We start from the raw sequence: 23,621 nt of genomic DNA on the forward strand, positions 1-23,621 counted from the left end.
TGCTGCTGCACTCTACCATCCCGTTCTTTTGGGGTCTTTTGCAGCTTGTACAGTATCATTTCCGCTGAGGTGTGGGGGAATATGGGGGGAGGGGGTGTTATGTGTAACACAGTGTGTCCCAGTAAGCTGGATTCTGCACCCGCTTTGATCAGCGCGAGAGTCCCTCTCGCTAATCCGCTTGAGCTCTGGATGTTTTCCTGGGACACAAACAGCTCTCGCACTCACACACACACACTTGCAAATTGTGATTAAAAAACAGATGTGTCAGCCTTGCCAGAGAAGATGAAATGGTCTGAATAGATCACATGGGAGCGGACTGACATAACGCTGGGATGTGCGACACACTGTTGTGGAGTTTGGAATTGGATCTGTTGCATTCCATCTAAAAAAAATGTTTTTTTTTTTGTTTTTGTAACGTCTGGGTGCAAAAGGTCTGGTTTTTATCCAGAGCTCCGTCCCTGCAATAATCACAGTTTAATGATGTCATGCCCTGCTGGGTTTTCATAACTGTAGTCGCCCTTTTTGTTGGAGCAGAATAAAAAAACTTGATCCCTGATCTATATTTTAATGACACAGGCAGGATTAAGAAACCAAAGTGCCCTCCTTCTGTCTTTCCCTCCCGTCTTTAATAGCATCCGACTTAATTGCCAGACTCCGCACCCCTGTATGAGAACCCATATAAACAGGTGGGGAGTTGCTTGATTGCTGGATTTTAATCTGGAAGCCGCTGATGATCAGAAAATAGAAAAAGACGGAGGAGGCTGACAGAGTCAGCAGGAGGAGGGGAGAAGGAGGTGTGTGTGTGTGTGTGTGTGTGTGTGTGTGTGTGTGTGTGTGTGTGTGTGTGTGTGTGTGTGTGTGTGTGTGTGTGTGTGTGTGTGTGTGTGTGTGTGTGTTGCTCCTCGAGAGCCTGTCATGTCCCTCCCTGCATTACATCACTGAGATGTTTCGGCACTGATGACATCGGCGGAGCGGGAGGAAAAAAAGAAGGCGCAGGAGGAGAGGGAGGCGCAGGAGGAGGAGGGGGAGGAGGACTGGCCCCGGGGATGATGTCACTCATAACCAATCAGAGGGCTCGCCGGCCGCCGGAGCCTGGCCCAGCTCCTTGGGCTGATGCAGTGAAATGTCTTTTCCTCCCCTCAAATCTTTGAGCCGCCGTGTCGCTGCGCGTGCTTTGCCTCGCTTTGCTTTTCGCTTTGCTTTTTTTTTTTTTTTTCCGTTTCCTCCCCAGGAGGTTATTTTTAGACGCGTTGAAACAAATATATTTCAAAACCTGTTCCCGCTCCACTGATTCTCTCCCCAAAGGAGGCGAGAGCCTTCTAGATCTCACCCCTCGCCACCGCCCCCGGGGGGAATTAGCCTTTAACGCCGCTAATAGCACATGAAGGAACGTCGGCGTGAATTGTCGCTGCTTTGGCCGTCTTTGGTTCTGACCGGCCGACCGTGCGCCGGCTTGAGCATCCATTTTAAGGTCGAGGAGGTCAAGTTGGTGGGACCTTTCAAATTCACCCCACTATTATCTTCCAGGGTTGTAACACTGACCTTTTTTCTGCTTTTATTTTTTTATTCAGATGACGCGGCGTCGTCTGCGTGTAAACCGCTGCTTTTAACAGCATGCAACACACAAATCCAAAGATTCCATTATTGATGACACATTCTAATCTTTGCAAATGGCAAGCCGAGTCGCCTTCGAGCCATGACTCTGCCTGCATGGCTGTGCTGCACAGTGAGGGAGTTGAGCACTTTGGCAAGGTCTTAAATTAGACCTGAATTATTCAGGAACGTAAGAAAATTACAGCTCAGGGGCCAGTAACAGCGGAAGGCAACATGTTGCCAGGTAACTTTTTTTTTTTTTTTTCATTTTCCACTGGGGTGAAATAAATCGTCTGCTGCTGTGATTCGGGGAGGGGATGGTGGTGGTGGTGGGGGTGGGTGGGTGGGGGGAGAAAAAAAAACGCCCCCTGCCATTAGCACGTCCTGCCACTTGATCTGTGCCTGGCTGCTGCGCCGTGCGGCCCTGCAGCGGCGAGACTATTAAACTTTGCAGCAGCGCCTCCCACCTCCTTCCTCTCCTCCCTCCTCATCCCTGGGAACGCTGTAGCATTTCTGGTGTCGCAGAAAAAACCTGTCCCCTCCTTCCCCTCTGGCGTAGATCACCTGCATCGTCTTCAACGCCGTCCAGGTTTTTCTCGTCCTGCAGCGTCCCTGCTGCCGCCTTTTAACGGCACCGAGGGGGGAAATAGAGGCGGCGCTGTTCAGAGTTTTATGCCTGCGTCAGGGCGGTTTCAGCCCCCCCCCCCTCCCCCGTGTGTAAGCCTGGCCAAGCCGCTCCACAAAACCTCCCAGTCCCCCCACCACTTCTCTTTTTTTTTTTTTGCTCCGCAGAGCCTTAAACTTGGATAGTATCCATCCACTTACCCACCCACAAACACACACACACACACACACACACACACACACACACACACACACACACACACACACACACACGGCAGGGCTAGCCAGCAGTAAACACACAGGCAGCACACAGCAGGTTTTACAGATAAAGAGCCGGGACAGAAGCGCCAGTGTTTCCCAGGATTCCCAGAGTGGCTCTGCCTCCTCCACTGGGGGGTGATGGGGGCGGGGGGTTATCCCATCACCACCACCACCACCATCACCACCATCTGCCTAACCTGTCAGCAGTGTCGTCTCTTCAAAGTAAAGCCGGGATGGATCGCTCAGCCCAAATGTGCCTTCCCCCGTACGAGCGTTTTGAGGCGTTTGAGCATTTATTTATTTATTTTTGTTAAATCGATGATTACCAGCAGCAGCAGCAGTAGCAGCAGCAGTAGCAGCAGCCATCTTTCTCTCTTTTCTAACGCTGATTTGCTTGTTTTGCGACTCAGCGCCACGTCTGATTCCCGCCTCATTTTGTGAGCCGTTGTTTATTGTGTTGCATTAAGCTTTTTTTTTTTTTTTTTATCCTTTCTTTTGCTGTTGGTGGCGCTACGCTGGTGTGCGAGAGGGAAGGAGAGATACACAGTGCAGAGTGAGGAAGTGGAAGGCAACATATGATTGACTGGCTGGCAAAGTCCGGGGCCTCTAAGCTGCTTATCAAGTCAACTGCGGTGCAGTCATTTTTAATACATATTTTACATATGTATATACTGTATATATAAACTGTTGAAGGTGCAGCCATATTGAAAGACGTATTCAAATGGCGACTGTGAATTTCTGGACTTTAATCTGCGGGTGGCATCTCCGCAAGAGCTGCTTCCTGCATTGAAGGGCGATTTAATCTTGGCCGAAACGCAGAATTCATTCGGAGCTCATCTCCTGTGCCTGCAGAAAGAAAAAAAAAACTTTTATGGGAGCAGCGCCGGAGAAATCCATTTCCTCCTCCGACTTCTCTCTGTGCCTGTTGCAACACTGTCGCAACATCCACGGAGAGATCATCGTTGTCAAAACCTGGCCAGAGCCTCGTTGGGAGGGAAGAGGGAGTCCCAGACGGCCGGAGGATCCGATGTTGCCTGGGGAGTCACTCTGCCGTGCAGTTGCGTCTCATTTTGAAAAGTGTCCGACGCCTCCGATGATCCTCAACCCGTCTGCCAGAGCTATTTAAACCTGGCCCGCCACTGTGGGTAGCTCACATCGGCCTTATTTTCCTTTTTTCTTGAAAGGTTAGCACGGCATCGGAAGGAAAGTTCTCACACTTGGTTAAGCAGATTACGCAGATGCGTGATGAAATTAGCGATTTCCGGCTCGGCGCCCCGTTTTCAGATCCGTCCAGGCGAAGAGGCTCGTCGCCGCAGCTCCTCACGAAGCCCTCGGCGATCAAAACGAAGGAAAGGTTCCTCTTTTGGAGGTGCGAATTCTTCCTCCTGCTTCTCCTCCTCCCAGCTCTCCAGCTGTTGGTCCCGGAGACCGTCGTCAGGGGAGACCGGCAGACATCCGGGGGCCGACGGCGTCGGCGCACACCTTCTCGCGGCCGCAACTTAATGAAGTGTCGCACGCACACGTGCGTGATTGCAAACAGGGCCGACGCGAGCAAAACACAGCCGCTTGATTAAACACCACTTAGTGGTCCCGGTTAGTAAGCAACTGGCTGGAAGACTCTCTCGCTCACACGCTTGTTTTTCCGTGTGTGTGTGTATGTGTGTGTGTGTGGCAGCCGCACACGCTCCCTCCTCGCTCGTATCTTTCTCTATCACACGCTTATAATCTGTAAATTCACAGAAGACACGCACGTGGCAACTGTTTCCGACCTCGTCGTTTCGCACCATAACCGGCCTTGTGTCCGACAGCACCCCCTGGCGGGATGGAAAAGCCATGCATCATCTGGGAAGTAGCGACCTGTTTGCTTTATGCAGGGTTTTTTTTGTTGGTCTGATCAGGTCAGTGGGTGGTGGCCCAGAGACTACAGAGTGTTTGTGCAGATGAGTGAGCGGAGCTGTTTGCTTCACGCGTCCTCTGGGGCAACAAGTCAGAAAGCCACCTGGAGCTTGTTTGCTTTGTCCGACAAACAAAGTAAGAAAGAGGAAGAAAGTGAGACTTTCAGCTGTTGAATCCAAAGGACTTGAACTCACTTGTCCTGCCTTTGAGTCCCTTTAAGGGAGAAAAAAGATCTTGCAAGCCCTGACATTGCTGGGGATGTTCAGTGGCTGTCAGAGGGTCGAGGGGTTTGACGTGTCTCACTGGGGCCACCTACAGGGCCTTGGTAGAAGACACCGTTTTGTTTTGTTTTTTCTCTTTCGCACTGTCTACATTTATAGATAGATACTGAAGACATCAAATATATGAGCAAGATATATGTAATTACCCAGCAAAGAAAAACACGTTAAATAACTCTGAATATGTTTTTTTATGAAAGGTGGCTATTCTGAATAATTTAAATAGAAAACTTGTTTGAGTTATTTTGCACTTTTATTGTTTCCGACATAATTCCATGCGTGTTCATGCATAGTTTTGACGCCTTCAGTGAGAAACTTCAACGTCAACAGTCATTAGAATGATAGAAAAGACATTAAATTCACAGGGTGTGTCCAATCTTTTGACTGGTAGTGTATGCGTGTGTGCATCTTCCCTGTATTTTGCTATGCTGACCTGTTGCTCTTCCTGCTCTTCCACTTGTACCACATCTACACACACACACACCACGCACACACACACTCCGAAGCAGCCCCAGCAGTCTTGACCGCTTCATTAGATGAGACGAGCTGAGGAAGGGAGATAAAGGGATTAATAAGAAAATTAAAGAAATACTGTCAGGAGGAGGAATGGCGTCTGCTCTTATCTTACGGGGGGAGTCAACGGTTGCATGTTTTAATTGGCCGGGCGGCCAGAGGGGAGGAACACGGCACGGTAGTGTGTACAATAACCGAGTCAAAGGGGTGAACGCTCCCACAGACACAGCAGCGTTCTGGACTTCAGAGTCTGACGGCTCCTGAAAGTGCAGGAGGAGTGGGCAGAAGATAAGAAAGCAGACAAAAAGGGTGAAAAAAAGATTATAAGTGTGTTTTTTTCCCCCCTTCAGGAATAATGAGTTGTAACCAAAGGAATGTCAGTGTAGTAATGCAGCTCTGCCTGAGGAGAAACAGCCTGTTGTTCCCTCAAGCGTCCCGACCTGAGGCTCCTATAATTCCCCCTCCCCTATTAGAGGACTCGGAGAGGGGTTAAAGGTCGCCTCCTTCACAATGGTGGGTTCTGATTGGCCGGCTACGCCGCACGTGCGCAATTTTCTTTTTCAAGGGCGGCCCAGGAAAAACAAAATCCCCCTCACGGCCGAGGAGTCGCTCCGATTCAAGGTTCAGACGTGCCGACGTGCCTGGAAGCCTCAGGTTCAGGATGACTGGGACACGCAAGGAGTGAAACAGATACCCAAACAGGAAGTGGGTTGTTTCCTGTCTGCCTTTGTGTGTGTGTGTGTGTGTGTGTGTGTGCGCGTGTGTGTGTGAAAAAAAATAAAAAAAATGTGGCCGGCCCAGGTGCCGCAGAATGCGCGGCAGCATTCTTTAAACTCTGGTGTCGGTTTTCCCTGCGGTGGTTATCCGTGGGATCAGCAGCCGGCGAGGAGGCCGGTCGGCTGCAGAGGAGCCGCAGCTGAGCTCAGACTGTCACTCACACACACACACACACACACACACACACACACGCACACGTGAGAGTTTGTTTCTCTCTCTCTGCCAGAACCTGGCAGAGTCACGGCACCAGGCTGCAGGCCCGTGGGCGGAAGAATGTAACCTGAGAAGTTCAGGCTGGCAGAATCAGGTGGTCTGCTCCTGACGTGGGGAGGGGTGCTGGGTGGGGGAGGGGCTGATCTGTTGGTTGGCCACAAGCATGTTTTGGTTCTTAGATAGTTGGGAAACTGCATTTGTAATGCAAGGTCTTTTGTTAGAACCTTTTTCAGGTCTTCATCTTTCATTCTGGACACCAGTGGAACAGCTTCACAATTCAACAATCATCCCAAAAGACCCTATAAATCCCCACAAAGCAGCATTTTAAGCCCTCTGTTTATAGTCTTCCGATAAAATGTGCAGCTTTTGCCTTGTTGTAACCCGCTGCGTGTTGGCAACAGGTCAAAAACAAAGTCTCAGGTGGAGCAAATCTGGCAGGGGTGCCGTTTGTGACATCACTAAGGGTTGGATTTCAGGGATGCCTGTTCAAGCAGTGTTTCGGCAAGAAGAACAGATGAAAGAGGGACTTTTTTTTTCCTCAATGACAGACTAGACGTCGGAGTTCCCATCCGATGAGTTTTCCCTCGGGTAGGAAGTGAAAGAATGTAAGATTATGAAAGGACTTCCTCTTTAATTCATGTCTCCGCCAGTGAAAGACATCTGGTTGATGTTTCAAGCGACAAATGCCAAACTGATTCCAGCTGAACAAGTGTTGACAAAAAAAAATCACTGTCTGGGACGTGCATCAGGCGTGAGATCATTTTTTTCTTTTTCTTTTTTTCCCCCTAAACCATAAATTAATTATATTAATTATTCGAGCCCATCTGCAAGTTTCTCCAGCCACAAAGTTTTTACATCTCAGCCCCTCGATGTCTCATGAATACGAATCTTACCGCAAGAAGCCAAGTTTATTCTAATCGTATTTAAATGCGATCCTTTTATTTTTCCTTTTTCTTTTTTCCTTTGGTACACAAGGAAGCGGTTCCACATGAGGGGATGGTCTGATATGCGACTCTGATAAGTTTTACATAATAAAAGCACCACTGTCGGGGCCTCGCGCTGCAGTGTGCACTGTGCATGACTCGGCAGGGGTGGGACGGGGGGGGTGTATGGCCATGCGAGTTGCTGCTTTTATTGCACACAACAGGGGGGGCCTTGTGTCTGAGAGTCGCAGCAGCGAGAGGGAGACGCGAGGGACGGTGATAGTAGGAGAGAGCGGCGGCGGCGGCGGCAGCACACCGAGCAAACATTCCTCCGTAAATAAGCGACGGGCGGAGCGCTGCGCCGTCTCTTGTTGAGCGAGGCGACTTTATTTGTCTCACGAGGGCCGGTTTGTTTCTAGAGTTATCAGAGCGAGGCGCAGTTCAGCCCGTGACAATGAGGTCGCTCGCCGAATCGGAGGAGTCGGCCGAGTTGCTGCGGCCCCCCCGAGGATGTACTTGCCGTGTGTGTGTTTTTGTTTTTGTTTTTTTTGCATGGGAGCCGCTTTGATTTGCAATGACGGTCGGTCGTTTTCCTCAGCTTGCTCGGGTGCAACTGCGACGTTTGAGATGCAGGAAGGAGTTGTTATTCAGGTCGACCTCTGATTACTCAGTGTGTTGTGACATGTTCAACACAAATGTTAACAGCCAGAGGAAAAGTTGAAAATGAAGGCGTTGCTGCTCTCCACAGCAACAGGTGTGTGATTCAGGGAATGTCAGGCGGAGGCATTTAGCAAATATTGTCTGCATTAGGGATGCAAATTATCGATTAATTCATTAATCGTTAGTTGATCTAATGATTAATGAATTGATCAACGTTGTTCTTCAGACTTTGCTTATTTGCTTGCCTGTTGAAGCCATCAAGCTTTAATTATTGAAATATGCTGCAGTATATGCACTTCTAGCAAGCTACAGTGCACAGCTGCACATAAGTTCTCCAACACTTTCAATTACAAGGCCTGCAAACCAGAGCATCAATCCTCTGCTGTGCTCCCTGTAAATCTTTTCTCTCAAATTCCCTCCTGGTCATCTTACATCAGCAGCCAGAAGAACCTGAACTGCTGAGGCTCGTGTCCTTTAAAGCCACACACGTCATGACACGTCTGTAAAAAGAAAACATTTGCTTTAAGTGAAAAACACTTTGCAAGGGGGGCGTTTGCGCTATACGTGCAGCCGGCAAAGCGTGTTTGCTGACCGTCGCACAACCGGGACGGCGTTGCGTTCTGTCAAGTCGCACGCTTCTCCCTCGGGCGTCCTAATTGGAATCAACGCTGCCCACGGGGACGGGCGCCCCCGTCTGTCGTCTTGATCAGATGACTCCGTCGCCTGTTATTTTTATCCCCTCCTTCGCTGCCGACTTTTCAGACGTGGCCCAGAAGTAGGTTGTGACAGATTTTGGATGCGCTGCTAACGTCTGGTGGGCCCCTCAGCGGGGAGTCGGAGTTAAACAAGAGGCAGTCGGCAGGCAGAGTGTGGCTAAACAGACGTGCGTGTGTGTGTGTGTGTGTGCGTGTGTGTGTGTGTGTGTGTGTGTGTGTGTGTGTGTGTGTGTGTGTGTGTGTGTGTGTGTGTGTGTGCAGCGCACACGTGTGTGTATCAGATCATTTCAATGGCACGTGTTAGAATCATCATCCGGTTTTAACAGGGCTGGAGTTGCGTTGTCTTTTCTTTTACACTCACCGGCCACTTTAATGGGTTGAACATTTAATTGTTTGTTGCCGCAAATAATCGGCCAATCACAGGGCAGCAGAATGGGCCAGGCAAAGGACCCAGGTGGCTTTGAATGTTGGTGGACTTGATCGCTGGTGATGTTCTTCAGAGAACGGTCCCCTGAAAAGGTCGAGTCATCAGTGAGCGGCGGCCGTGTGGAGAATGGATGTATTATAAGAACTGGATACCGGACTGGAATTATGGCGGCGCGCCGATTTTTCCCAGTGGCCACTCGAGGCACTGCAGCAAAAAAATCCCATGTGCCCAAAAAGCATTTTTCCCATAGACTGCAATAAAAAACAGGACGACTGTGACCTGGAACGTGATTCATAGCAAATCTTTCTATTGTAGATTTTTCACTTCTGCCTGCATCCTGATTTGTCTGTAAGTATCGTTCTGATTGGCCAAATAGATCATGTGAGTTACAGAGGCATGATGGGAAGTGACAATACTGCGCATGCCCTATGGACCCATTCATGCGGAAGTCAAAAACTTTTTTGGGCATATGCGCTGAGAAGTTGCTCATTTCAATGAGCAACTTCATTGAAATGAATGGGCCGTCCTCTTGGAGTCTGGAGGGTTGGGGTGAAGCCTGGTGGATGTCAGGTGTCAGAGGTCAGAGTGGGCGGAGAGCAGAGAAAGGCAACAGGAAGTCAAATTAGCCACTGGTGGCCACAACCCAAACATGCAGGGGAGCATCTCCGAGCAGCCCTGAAGCAGTTTGTGTGCACGTTTGCACTCACCTGCAGTGGCTGGCTGCGCCTGACAGAGTGGCCAGCCGGCACTCTGAGCTTCTCTCTGGCTGCGAGCTCAGCAGACGTCTCCTGTGACAGGACAGCAGCCGAGCGGCGTTTCTGCCCCGGGGCAGCCGAGGCTCGCTGCTCACTGCCCTGGAATGCAGTTGACTTTCTAAATCCCCCCACCAGTCTATCCTCGGGGCTGCTGGGCAGGGCCTATCTCACCTCCCCCCCCCCACACACCTCCTCCCAACCGCCCTCCCCACGTGAGCCATGTCTGGAATCTGTGAGCGAGCGGCGAGCGGCGAGCCCACTCTCCCAGCTCCGATCGCTCACACGCCGACCCGATGGAGGAGGCCGCGGCCGATGGCGGTTGTTCTAACGGCGAAGGTAATTATCCCTCCTGCGTTGACGTTGACGGCGGCACCGCTAATGAGTTTTTAGATTCTTCCGTGGACGGCAATCCAATTCGGTGTTGCAGAGTCTAATTTGGTGAGCGGCAGGGAGGCTGCGTATGGGGGGAGTTAAAAATAGGCTGGTGTCCGCACGAGGCGACAGTTTGGAGTCGGGTGGTGGGGGGTTTGATCGTGACGCACCTCAGCGTTGCAGGTTTTTCTTTGTTTTTGTTTAGTTTGCCTGGATTCCTGCTCACCGTGCAGATTCTGCTTGTGGAAATGGGGCAGCAGAAAAAATAGAAATGCAATGAAATAAAGTTGAAAAGGAAGATGCGAAAATTAGCATGACTGTTGAAACAGGAAAGTTTTTAGTTTTTTTTTCCCTGTGACGTCATTTTAGTCAGACGTGTGAAACCTGCTGTTAAATGGCAGATCTCTTTTCAAAGCTTATTTTTCCCCTTTGCACAGTGGACGGTGTGCTGGTCGTATGTGTGGCCTCTTTCTCTCTCTTACACTGCTGCAACCCTTCTTTCGTCTCTCTTCGATTTCCGAATTTGTGGCGAATTTCCAAATTTTCTTTGCTTCCAAACATCCTAATTTCAGAAACTCTTTGAATCTATTCAATCGATCAACTTTCCGCGGCTCATGTCGCTCCTGTTTGTGACCCCGTGTGACCCCGCGACACACCTGGACGGACCCGTCCCTCACTTCCTGTCTTCCCCTTCCTCCATCTTCAGGACAATCCAAGAGCAACCTGAAGGTGACCTCGCCGGAGGACGCGCAGCACGTCAGCCGCAGGCAGCCCTCGCCCAATGGGACGGCGGCTGCCCCGCCCAAGGGGGACGCCAAAGGCAGCCGCACGGTCCCGCGCCGGCACACGCTAGGGGGCGCCCGCGGCTCCCGGGAGATCCTGGCCATGCAGCCGCCCGACATGGACAAGAAGCGGGAGGCCTTCCTGGAGCACCTGAAGCAAAAGTACCCGCACCACGCCTCGGCCATCATGGGCCACCAGGAGAGGCTGCGGGAGCAGGTCAGTGGGTTCGCCTTTGTTTTGGTGGCGCGCTGCCGCTGAGCGTGTCCACCTGGTTTCCCAGTCGAAGTGGAGCAAACCCTGAGAGATGGAGTTCAAAGTAAACGTGCACAATGAGAAGACAAATCTAGAGTAAAACAAAGCAAATAGGGCTGGAAGAATGAAAGAAACGGAATCTTACAATTCAACAATTCTGTTTGTGTGATGTTAATTGTTTTAAGATGTCGTTTTGGAGCGTCCGTTTCTCTGCTGCAGACTGTCTGAGACGACGGTTCATTCACTTTCGGTACCTCTATTGTCGCTGCAAAGCAGTAACAACGAAAATTGCGCGCTACTCTGTGGAAATACATCCAAGAGTGAAAACAAACAGACAAGCCAGCAGCAGCATAAAACTCAGAATGTAGAATAGGAAGTAAGAAATAGAATCAATACATTAAACAGGCAAAGGAGTACTTTGGAATTTACACATTATAAGTCAGCTCAGCTCAGGGGCAGACACGAGAGCACTGCATGCTTGAAGAATCTGGGATTCTGATTCTGAAACTATGCTGCGGTGCTCTCTCACCCCTCCTCACCTCCCTCTTGGCCCCTCAGGTTAAATGTGAGCTCTCTGCTATAAATCTGCCTGTCATATTCCCCTCCTGCGAGACAGCGAGGTGCTGTTTCTTATTTTCCCCAGAGGCAGAAAAAAAAACCCAAAAAACCCAAAGGAAACATGTAAAGCGCAACAGTTTGAGTCGGCCTTGCGAAAAAGCCTCATTCCTGTCGGCCGCCGTTGCACCTGCCTGTAGTTCGGACTTGTTGTCTCTCGGCCGTAGTTGCCTGAGCATTTTCACGACCGTGTTGTTTCCTCTTGTCGTCTCCGTGCGAGCGACAGAGGCGGCCAGGTGGGCTCACCTGGTCATTGTCCGTTCCATTTACTCTGGGGGGGGGGTCACGGGAGACGAAAATGGGGGAGGGGGGAGTAAGGATAGAGGTGTGTGTGTGTGTGTGTGTGTGGAGTGAGGTTCGGGGGGGGGGGGGGGTTCTGACTTTGTAGTGCAAACAATCGAAGTAACGGTGAGACTGGCACCGAGCCACAGGGGAGCCCCAGGCAGCTGAGCCATTGTAGCTGCAGGGATTTTTCTGTGTGTGTGTGTGTGTATGTGTGTGTGTGTGTGTGTGTGTGTGTGTGTGTGCTGCCCATGCAGGCTGCGGAAGCTTGAAAAAGCGAAAAAAAAAAAAAAAAAAAAAAAGCCTCCTTCCTGTACTGAGCGTCGCTTCAGGCCATTGCACTCGTGTCGAACTCTGCCAGTTTTGCATGAGAAACATCAGTCAGAGGAGAGACCACGGTGCCGAGTTGTTGCACCATTACTTTGCAATTTGGACACGTTTGTGTGTGTGTCTAATTTACCTCTATGTGTGTGTGTGTGTGTGTGTGTGTGTGTGTGTGAGGAGGGGAAAGAAGAAAAAAAAAACAAACCCTGAGCCTGCCCTGTTATTATCCAGCACCGCGACACTGTTTATTAGTTATGAGAGGCTCCCAGCAGTCAGACAGGTAAGTTCAGCTCCGGACTTGGGGTGGAGTCGGGGTTGCCACGGCGACGCCGTGATGTCACCGCCGAAAGGGGGCTCGGTTTACTTGTAGGTGCCTGCTGGAGCGAGCGAGCGAGCGAGCTAAGAGCCGTGCGCGCGCGCGCGCGTGTGTGTGAGAGAGCGAGAGAGAGAGGGAGAGAGGGAGGCGATGGCTCCGACGGTCCGCCGCCACGGCTTTCTGCGCGTCAAGTGCGCGGAGGAATAATTAAGGGAGAATCAACTTTTTTTTTCTCCCCTTCTTCCTTTTTCACTCGCGAAAGGAGGTTGAAGTCGACGCGTCCGGGCGGCAGCAGGTAGGACACAGACCCGAAACTCGCCGCAGCCTTGTGCGCCTTTTGTTGCTGCTCGTTGCGCTGTTACTTGAGACCTGCGTTTGTGACGCTGCGTAAAGACGAAGCTGCCGGTGCGCCTTTTCTTCCCTTTCCTTTCCATTGCCTGTTGCTGCTGCTGAAGAAAAAGAAGACATGAGCGCAGGTCTCACGGCAGCAGCAGCTGCTGCTGCTGCGGAAGAAAAAAAAAAAAACTTAAGTGAAGTTGCGCGAAGTAGACGTGCGGGCATTCCTTCCTTCCTTCCTTCCTTCCCCGGACCCACAGCCAGACGGACGCCCAGAGTCAGTCAGCAAAAAAAAAAAACTTCCGTGAGCCTCTCAGTCACCTGCGGCTCCCCGTAATCTCACGAGATGGCAATTATGTGGCCGTGAAGGAAGAGAGATAAAATGAAATTAAAAAACTATCTTCCGCACTTAATTGGCTCTATCGCAACGACGCGTTTGCACGATACCGACAGTGATAAAGATTACGGAGGTGTTTGCTCTACAGCGCCGAAAATTAAAGATTTATCCGCTGCTGAGCGTGTGCCGTCTTGTTTTGAAATGTTTCCGTGCGTGCGTGCGTGCGTGTGTGCCACTTTGTAAAAGATCCTGAGCCTGTTTTGCTGCTTCTTTTTTTTTCTTCTTTCGCTTCTGCAGCAGCAGCGAGGTTGCTTGTTGCCTACTTTTTTCACCATTAGAAACCTTTTCATCATTTTCTCCTTTTGTAAGACTTTTTGTAAGACTATATATGTGGTACAAAGTTGCGCTTCTTGACAGCAGCAACTTCACTTCTTTTGCTCAACTGAAGCTTGTGTGGGGTCTCGGCAGGGTCACAGTACGTTCAGTTACGAACCTACTGTCCTTATTAGCAGAGGATTATCAGGGACTTTTTTTTTTATGAGATCCCCCTTTTGTTTAACCTAATTATGAAACTCTTTGAAGTCCCTCCCTAAGCTGCTCAATTAGATGTGACAGATTGAACAAAGAGAGAGAGAAAAAAAAAAAAACATATTCTGCTGATGTCTAGGACATTCCCCTTGAAACGATGGAGTGCGGCTCCGCCTGTCTTGTCTTGACTGTTATTGTTGGTTTTTGCCGAGTCACATGACGCCGAGGAGACGCGCCGCGGGGATGGGAAGCGGAGCTCGACTGGGACGTGACGTTTATGTAAGATCTCGCGGTTTGGCGGCCGATGAGGAGATAGCGAAGGCGCCGAAGCCGGCAGAGAGGGGAGCAGGTGCAGCGGCCGTGAAGCAGGCCGGAAGGTTTTTCACGCCAAAGGTGGCGGCCGCACCGGAAAGACCACATTATTGCTGGTTGCGACGTCGCTCGCTCGCTCGAGGGGCGGGACGGCATCCGTCTTGAGGAGGTTTTGGGTTACAAAGCTGCGAATTTGTCAAGGTCACCGGGGGGAGTTTTTTTTTTGGGGTGGGTGACCCGGCTCCCCCGTCGCCCGTCCCCCAGCTCCACCCACGCACGCTTTTATTCTCGCGCAACTTCTTTCATCCTCTCCCCCTGTGATCCTCAAAACTGGCCTCAAAGGCGGCCACTTTAATTTCCTCCCCTTCTCTCCCCCCCCCACCCTGCGAGGTTCCTGGATGCCACCCAAGAGGAGATGAGATAACACTCCATCTCTCTCTCTCTCTCTCTCTCTGCCCACGGTGCCTCGGGCGAGTGCAGGCGGAGCCGCTTGACCGATCACAGATATATTATCCAGCGTGCACACACACACACACAGAATCTTCCCGTGTGCATGATGAGCTTGCAGTTCCTCCATGTTGGGGCCAGCGTTGTGCAGCAGTGGTCCAAACAGGTCAGGTGACCTCCAGGGCCATGCACAGGTGCACAGCTATTAGTAAGGAGACCCGCAGGAAAGAGTTGCATCAGGAATACAATGATTTATTTAACATGTACATATGTACATATATACAGGGTGTCCCAAAACATTTTGACATCATTTTAAAAGCAGTTCTCTTGAAAACTACAAAGTCTAGCTTAATGAAATTGAACAGTTTAGGTGTGAACATCATTGAACATCATGTTCATTATGGGACCAATTTCAAGTGTTCAGTATGTGCACCTGGGCGTGGTGGCGTGTGCGAGCACATACCAAGACGCAAAACAACTTCTCTTTGGGAGTGAACGACACGGCTCAACCTGAAAACACAACAAAAATAAAACATTGGTTAGAAAATCTTGATCTGTTTCTGTACATTCTGTGAAATGTTTAGGTAATTTCAACAAGAATTGCCAAAATGATTGGCCTGCGAAATGATGTCAAATTTTTGGGACACCCTGTATGTGTGTGTATATGTGTACATATATATGTATACATATATATACATATATACATATATATATATATGTGTGTGTTTGTCAAATACGCAAATGTTTTGAAGAAAAAGACTGTGTGTGACATAAGATAAAACAGCCTACTTTTATGGTCCCTGGAGGGCAAATAGTTTTGCACTCGCACGCACAGTTACAACACACATATGCGCACACACACATCAACAGGTTGTTACATAAACACAGTGCACATGTTTACGGTAAATACTAAATCTTGAGAAAAGTTGCGTGTTGAGATCCCTCACCTGACCACCTTTTGCATGAAGTTTGAAAAAAAGAAATGTGACTGGCAGCGATTGCCTCGATTATGTTGAGGTGAGTGAATGTGTTGCACTGTGCAGGAAAGGTTCTGTAGGCAGTATATGGGCTTGCCAAGTAAAAATAAGACATCTAAAATGATATTAATTCACCCCATGAGAGGTTTCTGTGCTCACCTTGTTGAGTAAAAACTAAGATTTTAATTGCCTTTCAATACAAGCAATCACACAGGTTCTGGTTGGTTTTTCGTCACTTGGTTTTTCCAGTCTCCTTTGTCATGGACTTCAAGGGCTCCTCTATCAACTGGAATTGATGCCGTCTCGCTGTTAATCTCAGATTTCCATCCCTTTCAGTTTCAGGCTGCCAGTCGTTCCTGCCAACACTGTTGTCACAAACTGGCAGCTGATCCTCCCTCTGTTTGTTTACGTGCTGTGCGAGTTTGTGGCGGTCAGCAGGAAGAAAGTTTGCCAACAAGCAGCGGTGAAAACCTGCTTACAGCCGATTTTAAGATAAAAAAAAAAGGGTGGGGAGTGATGGGGGAGCCTCTCTAAACGGATGATTCGGGATGGGCCGTCGTTGACCTTTACGGTTGATCCATCAAAGTTAAACTTTACCCATGTGCTTTTTTTCGCTCGCAGAGCCGGAACTTTATCAGGAGGAGGAATCAAATGCCTTGCGATAGGGGAAGATGTAAAGTCTGATCGTTGAAAGTTTTCATATGTCACCCGTGTAGAGGCGAGAAAGTGCAGCAGAAAGTGCTGCAGGGGCGTCACGCAAGTTTTTACTTTTGCAGAAAGACAAACGGGCTGTAGATAAAACGCAACTTGATAACATCATCATCAGCCGGCCGGCCGGCTGGCAGCAGCTCTGCTCCCTGCTGCCGAAACCGGTTAATCATTGCGGACATCAACAGACGGCCAATGTGCCGTGAAGTTCCTCCTTCCTCCTTCGATACAAGGGTGGGCAAACCTTTTGAGTCATTGGCCCCAATGGTTTGACCGAGGGGCCGGAGCAGGAGCAGATGGATGGAGTGTTTTGGTGACCCAGCTCATAGGTGAAAAAATATATATCATGGGATGTATAGAAAACATTGATAATGGGCAAAAGCATGACAACAAAATATCTGTCTTTAAAGCCCCACAGTATTGAGCTCTTTGTTCTAGAAGCGTGGCCAACACCTTGCTCACACTCTCCGTGACCCTGCGACCCCTGCAGGCTGCCTTATTGCACCTGGTGGGGAGCCGAGGTCGGCCAAGATAACGGCGGTACTCAGGCATTTACGACCTCTCTCTCTCTTTTAGCCGCAAAAGAGAGAGAAAAAAAAATCAGCTTTTCCACACCTGCGGCCCTTTTTATTCCAGACCAACTGCTGCACAGATGCGGCCGACCGTGGCGACGCGACTCGCGTCCAGGTGATTTTCTTCATTCAGCACAAAACACCTCTTTGTTTCCTCACCTTGCGTGCGTGTGCGAAACAACACAGTGCCACCCTTTGTACAGCAGGAGGCTGGGGGTGGCGGTGGGGGTCTGTTTTTAATCACGCCACCTCCTCCCCATGACCTTTTTTTTTCATTTTTTTTTTTTTTTCCTCAACAGCATCTGCCAACAGGCCTCGCTGTGAAGTGGCACCTCAAGAAGCAACAAACGGGAGGCGCCAAAAGGTTGTCGACAGACGGCCTCGCGTCGAGCTGTCAGTTAGCGGGGGCTAACGTGGCTGTGGGTGTGTGTGTGTGTGTGTTGGGGGGTGGGGGGGGGGGGGGGTGCCAGCGGCTTGGTCTAATCCACAGTGTTGCTGAGGAGCGGGGGAGGAGGGGGATGATTGGAGGGAGGCAGGCAGGCGGGCGGGGGTTAAGCCGCTCTGACGGGGGGGGCCGACGATGGAGCGCCCCCCTCCACGCCTCCCCCCACACCCCCGATTGCGGCAGATAATGAGTCGAGCCAGACAGAATTTTACACACTGTCTCATGCGCGGATGGCGGCGTGTTAATCAGACCAGCTAATCAGGTCTGAGCTCCTCTCAGCCCCCGCCGGACCACTGCACCGTCACAACCAGGGGGCCTGGATGACGAGTCCGGCGCTAACGCAGGCCGCTGCCCCTCCTGGTGGCAGGGGGTCACACGGGCCCTGGGTTTTCATTACCAAGGAAGGCAAAGCGGCTCTCTAACCTGAGGCGCAGGCATTCCTCTGGGTCAAATTAAAGCCATTTGTTTCTGGTTATTGGATCCAAAGCAGCAGCAGCAGCAGCAGCAGCAGCAGCAGCAGCCGCCGCCGCCGAGAGCTTCAAAACCTTTTAGGCGTATTTGAGAAGTTTTTCCAAACTGAGGTGTTTCCATGACCAGTTTTTATTGCAATATTTAGGTTTTGCGTAATTCAAGGGGTCATGGAAACACTGCTACTCACGGTCACTCTGATGCAGAGCAGGTTGAGATGGAGGGCTGCTTCCTGAGAGAGACCCCCACCATCCTGACCCCAACCCCCTAACCCTCCGTCTCTGACAGAAGGGATGAAGGGATTATATTCTCATTTTGTTGCCATGTTTTTTTTTGCGCCAACCCTGCTGGTGAAACGTCATACCAGGGAGAGGGTGACGTGCAGCAGCCGCTGCACTTTGTCACAAGCATTATGCCGGGATTTCGCATTTCACAATCGACTTCATGAGTAGCCGCAGCTGTGACGTCATCGGTCAGGGCCGACCAAGCGCGTTGCTCTGTTTGTGCTGCCGCTCTTCTTGGGAATATTTCATCCTCCTGACATCCTGACGGGTCGTCATTGTGAGACTCCATCCTCCTCCCCCTCGCAGACAGAAACAGTCAGGAAAAATATGATCTTTTCCTTCTTCTTTTTTTTCCTTTTTTTTTTTTTGTTTCTGCTTTGCAAGTCGACGCACGGGGGCCCAAACATCTGGACTCCACCTTGGGCCAAGCACGTGAACCTGACATCAAAAGGCAGAGCCGGTACAGAGGAGGAGGAGGCTCACCAGGATGATCTGTCCACTGACAGTGCAGGCTGCGAGCATCTGGCCGCAGCCTTATTACAGTCTGCAGCTCCTTATTTATAGTGAGGCCCTCTTGATGGAGTGCGGAGGCGGAGAGACTGCTTTTTTTTTTTTTTTTTTAACCCATTTTAAAAACAAATCATTTTATGGGCGGCAAGGACAACGGCGTGTTTTCTCAAGTCAAGCGATAAGTCATCCTGTGGTGGGAAAGTGTTTATTATAGTTTATTATTATTATTATCAGCGTGCGAGTGGCATGTGGAATAAATCAAGGAGTTTGACAGAAATGGGGCATGTGCTGCACTTAATGACAGGACCTCCTCCTCCTGCTGCTGCCCCTGCTCCTCCTCCACCTCCATAACCCTCCCCTATACAATCCGCTCTCTGTGCGTTGCACATTTTCGCTCGTTTATTTTCGAGCTCGGCGGCTGAAATTGAGCAACAGCAACAACAGGGGAGCCTTGGATGGAGGGAAAACTTTCTGCTACATCCACCACCTCAGACGCCACAGGTTCCCTTTTTTCAGAGTTTCACAACTTATCACACACACGCGCGGCTGACGGGGTGAAGTAGAGCAGAGAGCTCGGGACTGTCGCACTGTGTGTGTGTGCGTCCCAGAGATTTGTGTTCCTTATTGTGTTCGTCAGAGGTCAGGAGCAGGTCGCTGGCGTCGCGAACGGATAACGAGGAGAATGCGCGTTGCTGGCGGTCGGGCACGGGGGGGGGGGGATAACAATGGACGGGGACCAAAATAAGCATTGACGGACAAGACGCGGAGAGAGTAAAATAAACGGAGCGCTGTTGACATGGTCGGCGGCGTGTGTAGTGAATTGTGTGTGTTGTGTTTTTTCTGGGAATGAGGAGGAGGAGCTGCAGTCGAGTCAGCTCGGGTTTATTCTCCATAACACGGGCGCACACACACACATACACATACACTACCAGTCAAAAGTTTGGACACACCTTCTCATGCAATTTTTTTTTTATCTTTACAACTTTCTACACTGCAGATAGACACTGAAGACATCAAATATGTGAACAAGATATATGAAATTATGCAACAAAGAAACACGTTGAACAACTCTAAATATGCTTTTTATGAAAGGTGGCTATTTTGAAGAATTTCAATATCAAAAATGTTTGGTTTATTTTACACTTTTACTGTTTCCTTCATAATTCCATGTGTGTTCATATGTAGTTTTGATGCCTTCAGTGAGAAACTGCACTGGCAATAGTCATGAGAATGAAAGAAAGGACATTCAATTTATAAGATATTTCCAAACTTTTGATTGCTAGCATACACACACACACACACACATGGTGAAAGGCTGCATCCATGCAGTTGCTTTCATAAACCTCAGGCGCAGCTGAGTTGAGCTCCTCGGGTTGATGGGAAGCTAATAACGAGGCGCCAGCAGAGAGGAAGACCTGACGCACTGTTTAAAGACTTCACAGCCTTCCAGACTTCAGGTTGCACTGCGGCACATCGGGGTTAAAAAGGTTGTTTAAAAAAATTAAAAAAAAAAGAGTTAAATCCTGCCGTGTTGGAGGCAAAGCCGCTTTCATTATGACGAGCGTGAGCTCATGGTGGGTTTGTGTGTCGATGATTCAGAGCTGCGATTCCTGGCAGACGCAGAAAGAGTCTTTTTGTCTTTGTCTCGCTTAGTTGGAGCGCATGCACGCACACACACACACACACACACACAGGTTCTCATATCTGCACCCCAGGAGAGACGCCACTTTGGAGACATACCAGATTCAAGCGAGGACGTGTCAAACAAGCGGCAAGCCCCACCAGATAGAAGAGCGCCGCTATAGGAAAGTTTTCTTCTTCTATCTCCCCTTCACAGTTAATCAAACATTTAATTTATGAACATTCGCTCACGCTCCGAGATCCACCCCGCCGTGGCTGAAACGATATTAAGGAACAAGTCTGGGCAGCTGGCGGCTCTGCAGCCCCGTCAGCAAATAGTTTGGCGCCTGTTTGCAGAGAGATTTGGTGAGAAGGGACCAGGTGAGTTTGACATGCAGAAAACCTAACATGAATGGCTGGTCGGGGATCAACTGGTCTCAGCCTGGGCCTGTGTTCTTATGTAACCGTGTTGTGTTTTTGTTTTGTTTTTTGGGATTGTTAAATGTCCACCTGGTAATAGTGGTAATCCCAGCATTGAGCTGTGCAGAATCTTCCCCCAGGTCAAAGTGGGAGCATTTGGCTGCACGTCCAGCAAAAGTTTTCTTGCAAAGTTGGTGTATAAGTGTTGCGCAAGTTGGTGTGAGTGCATTCTGCAAGTGATTGGTCGGTCCGCTGTGTCATGCAGAGGCGCTCAGGATGCCTGAGGCTGCTGCCGGGCCTTATCTCTCCGACGCTCAGCTCTCAATTTTCAGCCCTAAGCCCCAAGAAGCGAGATTGAAAATGAGATTGAGTTTTCTTTTCAGAATAAAACCTATTTTGTTGTATAAGTGTGGAATGGAATCGATCTCTGTATTTTTTTTTCTTATTTCCACCCCCAAACGTTCCAAGGATAACCTGCTAGTTTTACATTTTAGGTTGACTCAGTGACTTCCCTCCCCTCTGTATTACACGGTGGTGGAACTCACAAACAATGTCCTTTTTCCCCTCGCAGGGTGGGGATTGTGTGTTCATATTGTGCCCGCAGGAAAGATCGGGGATGTGTGTGTGTGTGTGTGTGTGTGTGTGTGTGTGTGTGTGTGTGTGTGTGTGTGTGTGTGTGTGTGTGTGTGTGTGTGTGTGTGTGTGTGTGTGTGTGTGTGTGTGTGTGTGAACTGGATGAAGGGGACATCCGCTGTGTGAGGGAGACCAGAAAGGAAAGGAAAGGGAAAAGGGGGACGGGACAGCGCAGAAGCGCGACAAGGTCTGAAACAACAGTGGAGGAAGAGACGCTTTCCTTTAGTGCAGGGAGCGTTTAGCCTCGCGTGGAGGACCTCCGCCCTGGAAGGAGATTGCCGCCGCCGCTGCTGCTCAAAAATGGTAAAATGCGACCTTGGCTTTACTTTTCAGATTGGATTATAAAATGATGTCGGTTCTGAAAAATACATAAAGCGTTTTTTAGATCTGCATGTGCAGGGCCGGGCCAAAGTTGACTTGGGTTTATTCAGAAGACGACGATGAGGATGATGATGATGATGATGATGACGACGATGTCTGCCGTTGATAAACCCGTCGAATGCGTGCGTGCAGCAGGATCAACTCGGTTGTACGGTGCAAGCGCACTTGTTGAAAATGTCACAACGGGTTCCGGAAGAGATAGCGATCTTCGCTGCTGGCTGCGCCTGCCGGGTCAACAGGCGCCGCATTGTGTTTGAATAATGCACCTGATTTGTTTGTTTTTTTTTTCTATTCGCCTCCCCTGGTTGTTTTGATCGGCTCCCGGCCCGGAGCCTCACCTTTTTACCGTCTGTGCCCGTTTGAAAAAAAGCTCCTCTCCCTCCGCTTTATCGCGGCAATTAGCGGAGCGAGCGTGCCTCCACCCCCCCCCGAAAGGTCATGCGGGGATTCGAGCGGAGGGGATTAGTGGAGGAATGTATCAGAGGTGGGAGGGGCTTTGGGGATGCGGCGGCGATGAATGGGAATGGATGACGAGGGGGATTTTGGCATAATGTCATTAAGGCCGCGGCGGACAAAGGATGATGGTCTGACCGCAGACAGCATACGCACTAAATGCTGACTGGTTGATTGACGGTGGGGGGGTGTTGGACTGTTGTTTTGACTGGCACAGGTGTTTTTCAATGCCGATAGATTCATTTATGCCTCACGTTCAAGTTTTTGCCCTTTATGGGGAAAACATTTGAAGTGGAAAATCCCCCAGATATTATTTTTTCCTTGTTTTGGTGATTCTGCTTCGGAGTGTCGCGCTCAAGGGCTGCGTTCAGACTGCATTCGAATCTGATTCAAATCAGATTCCTTGTCAAGTCTTGATTTTTAGGGACGGCTGTCCAAACTGTTTTTTATCAAGTATCCAAATGGGATCTGGCTCTGTTCACCCTCAGACTGATACGCATCCGTCCAAATGGCTTTTGAAACGACCTCCCGAGGGTGATTTCAATCCATTTTGCAAAAATCGGATTTTTATGTGATTTGTGACTGTATTCTGGCTGGCAGTCTGAACGCGGCTAAGAAGTCTCTCTCTCTAAACAAGCTGACCGCAACCTGCTGCCGACGGCGGAGCGACATTTCCGTCTCGGCTCAGCTAAGTGAGGGCTTTGCCATTCCTGTGTTTAAACGCTCGCAGCGCAGATGAGGCCGGAGTAATTACAGCTGGCTCTACTTCCTCTCCCCAGAGCCGAGCCGAGCCGTGCCGAGCTGGGGACAAATGAGCATCTTGGGTGGGAAACTGGGCTGACGTTTGCCTTGCAGAGACACTCTTTCAAGTCACCGACGGACGGACAGACAGACAATACAGACCGAGGGAATGAGAACTGGTTGCCCAGGTTCTGGTGTGTGTGTGTGTGTGTGTGTGTGTGTGTGTGTCTTTTAGCTTTGCCTGTGCACACAGGAGATATTAGCGAGCACCTGCTATTATCGTCGCATCCTGGTGGTGGCAGCGGCCATTGTTGACGCTAAGCACATCCACACAGGCGCCTGTGGCTGCTCGGGGCACTTTAAATGAACAGCAGGTTTGAAAAAGATTAAAAAAAAGAAGACAAAAATTGCCCCACTTTTTTCCCCTCTGTTCCATTTGCTCTAATTCGTCGCGTCAGCCACCGTTCATCCGTTTCCCTCGTGTCCTGCTCTAATGGTGGAGGATGGAGGGGGGGGGGACAACTCGTCAGCATGGTATTTCAAAAATGTCTTGAGGCCTCCTGCACATATGTTTGTCCATATGTCTGTCAGGATTCAAAGCTGAGCCGGCGAGATTCAAGTCTGGGCAGAGCTGTACAGTGACCGCACTGCACACATGATCCCGCCTCATCGTTTATTAGTTTTAATTTTTTTAATTGAATTTTCAATTGAATTATTTTATTGCAGCTTCAAACCTTTTATTTGATTTCTGACTGATTTGTATTTTACTTCGCATCAGCTTCTAACCCAGGAGGATACCATTTTGTTTCTCTGTACTTGTACCCAGAAATGACAAATGAAAAAACTTTGACCTTTGACCTTTATTCCTC

General features: G+C 49.8%; 1 protein-coding gene across 13 annotated transcripts in view; it reads left to right on the forward strand.

The window, feature by feature from the left end:
- kiaa1217 (KIAA1217 ortholog) overlaps positions 1–23,621 on the forward strand; it is a 91,717-nt gene that overhangs the window by 41,988 nt on the left and 26,108 nt on the right. For 11 of the 13 annotated variants that reach the window (XM_076047333.1, XM_076047335.1, XM_076047329.1 and 8 more), the window contains exon 2: positions 10,715–11,007. In XM_076047333.1, coding sequence (XP_075903448.1) covers positions 10,715–11,007 — 293 coding nt within the window. Of the gene's footprint in view, positions 1–9,898; positions 9,973–10,714; positions 11,008–12,692; positions 12,876–23,621 lie in introns of those variants that run through there. The other 2 variants (XM_076047334.1, XM_076047337.1) reach the window with 2 other exon arrangements.

The sequence above is a fragment of the Nelusetta ayraudi genome, unplaced genomic scaffold (assembly GCF_046127955.1).
Source record: "Nelusetta ayraudi isolate G7.1 ecotype Tasmania unplaced genomic scaffold, CSIRO-AGI_Nayr_v1 ptg000094l, whole genome shotgun sequence".
Lineage (NCBI taxonomy): Eukaryota > Metazoa > Chordata > Actinopteri > Tetraodontiformes > Monacanthidae > Nelusetta > Nelusetta ayraudi.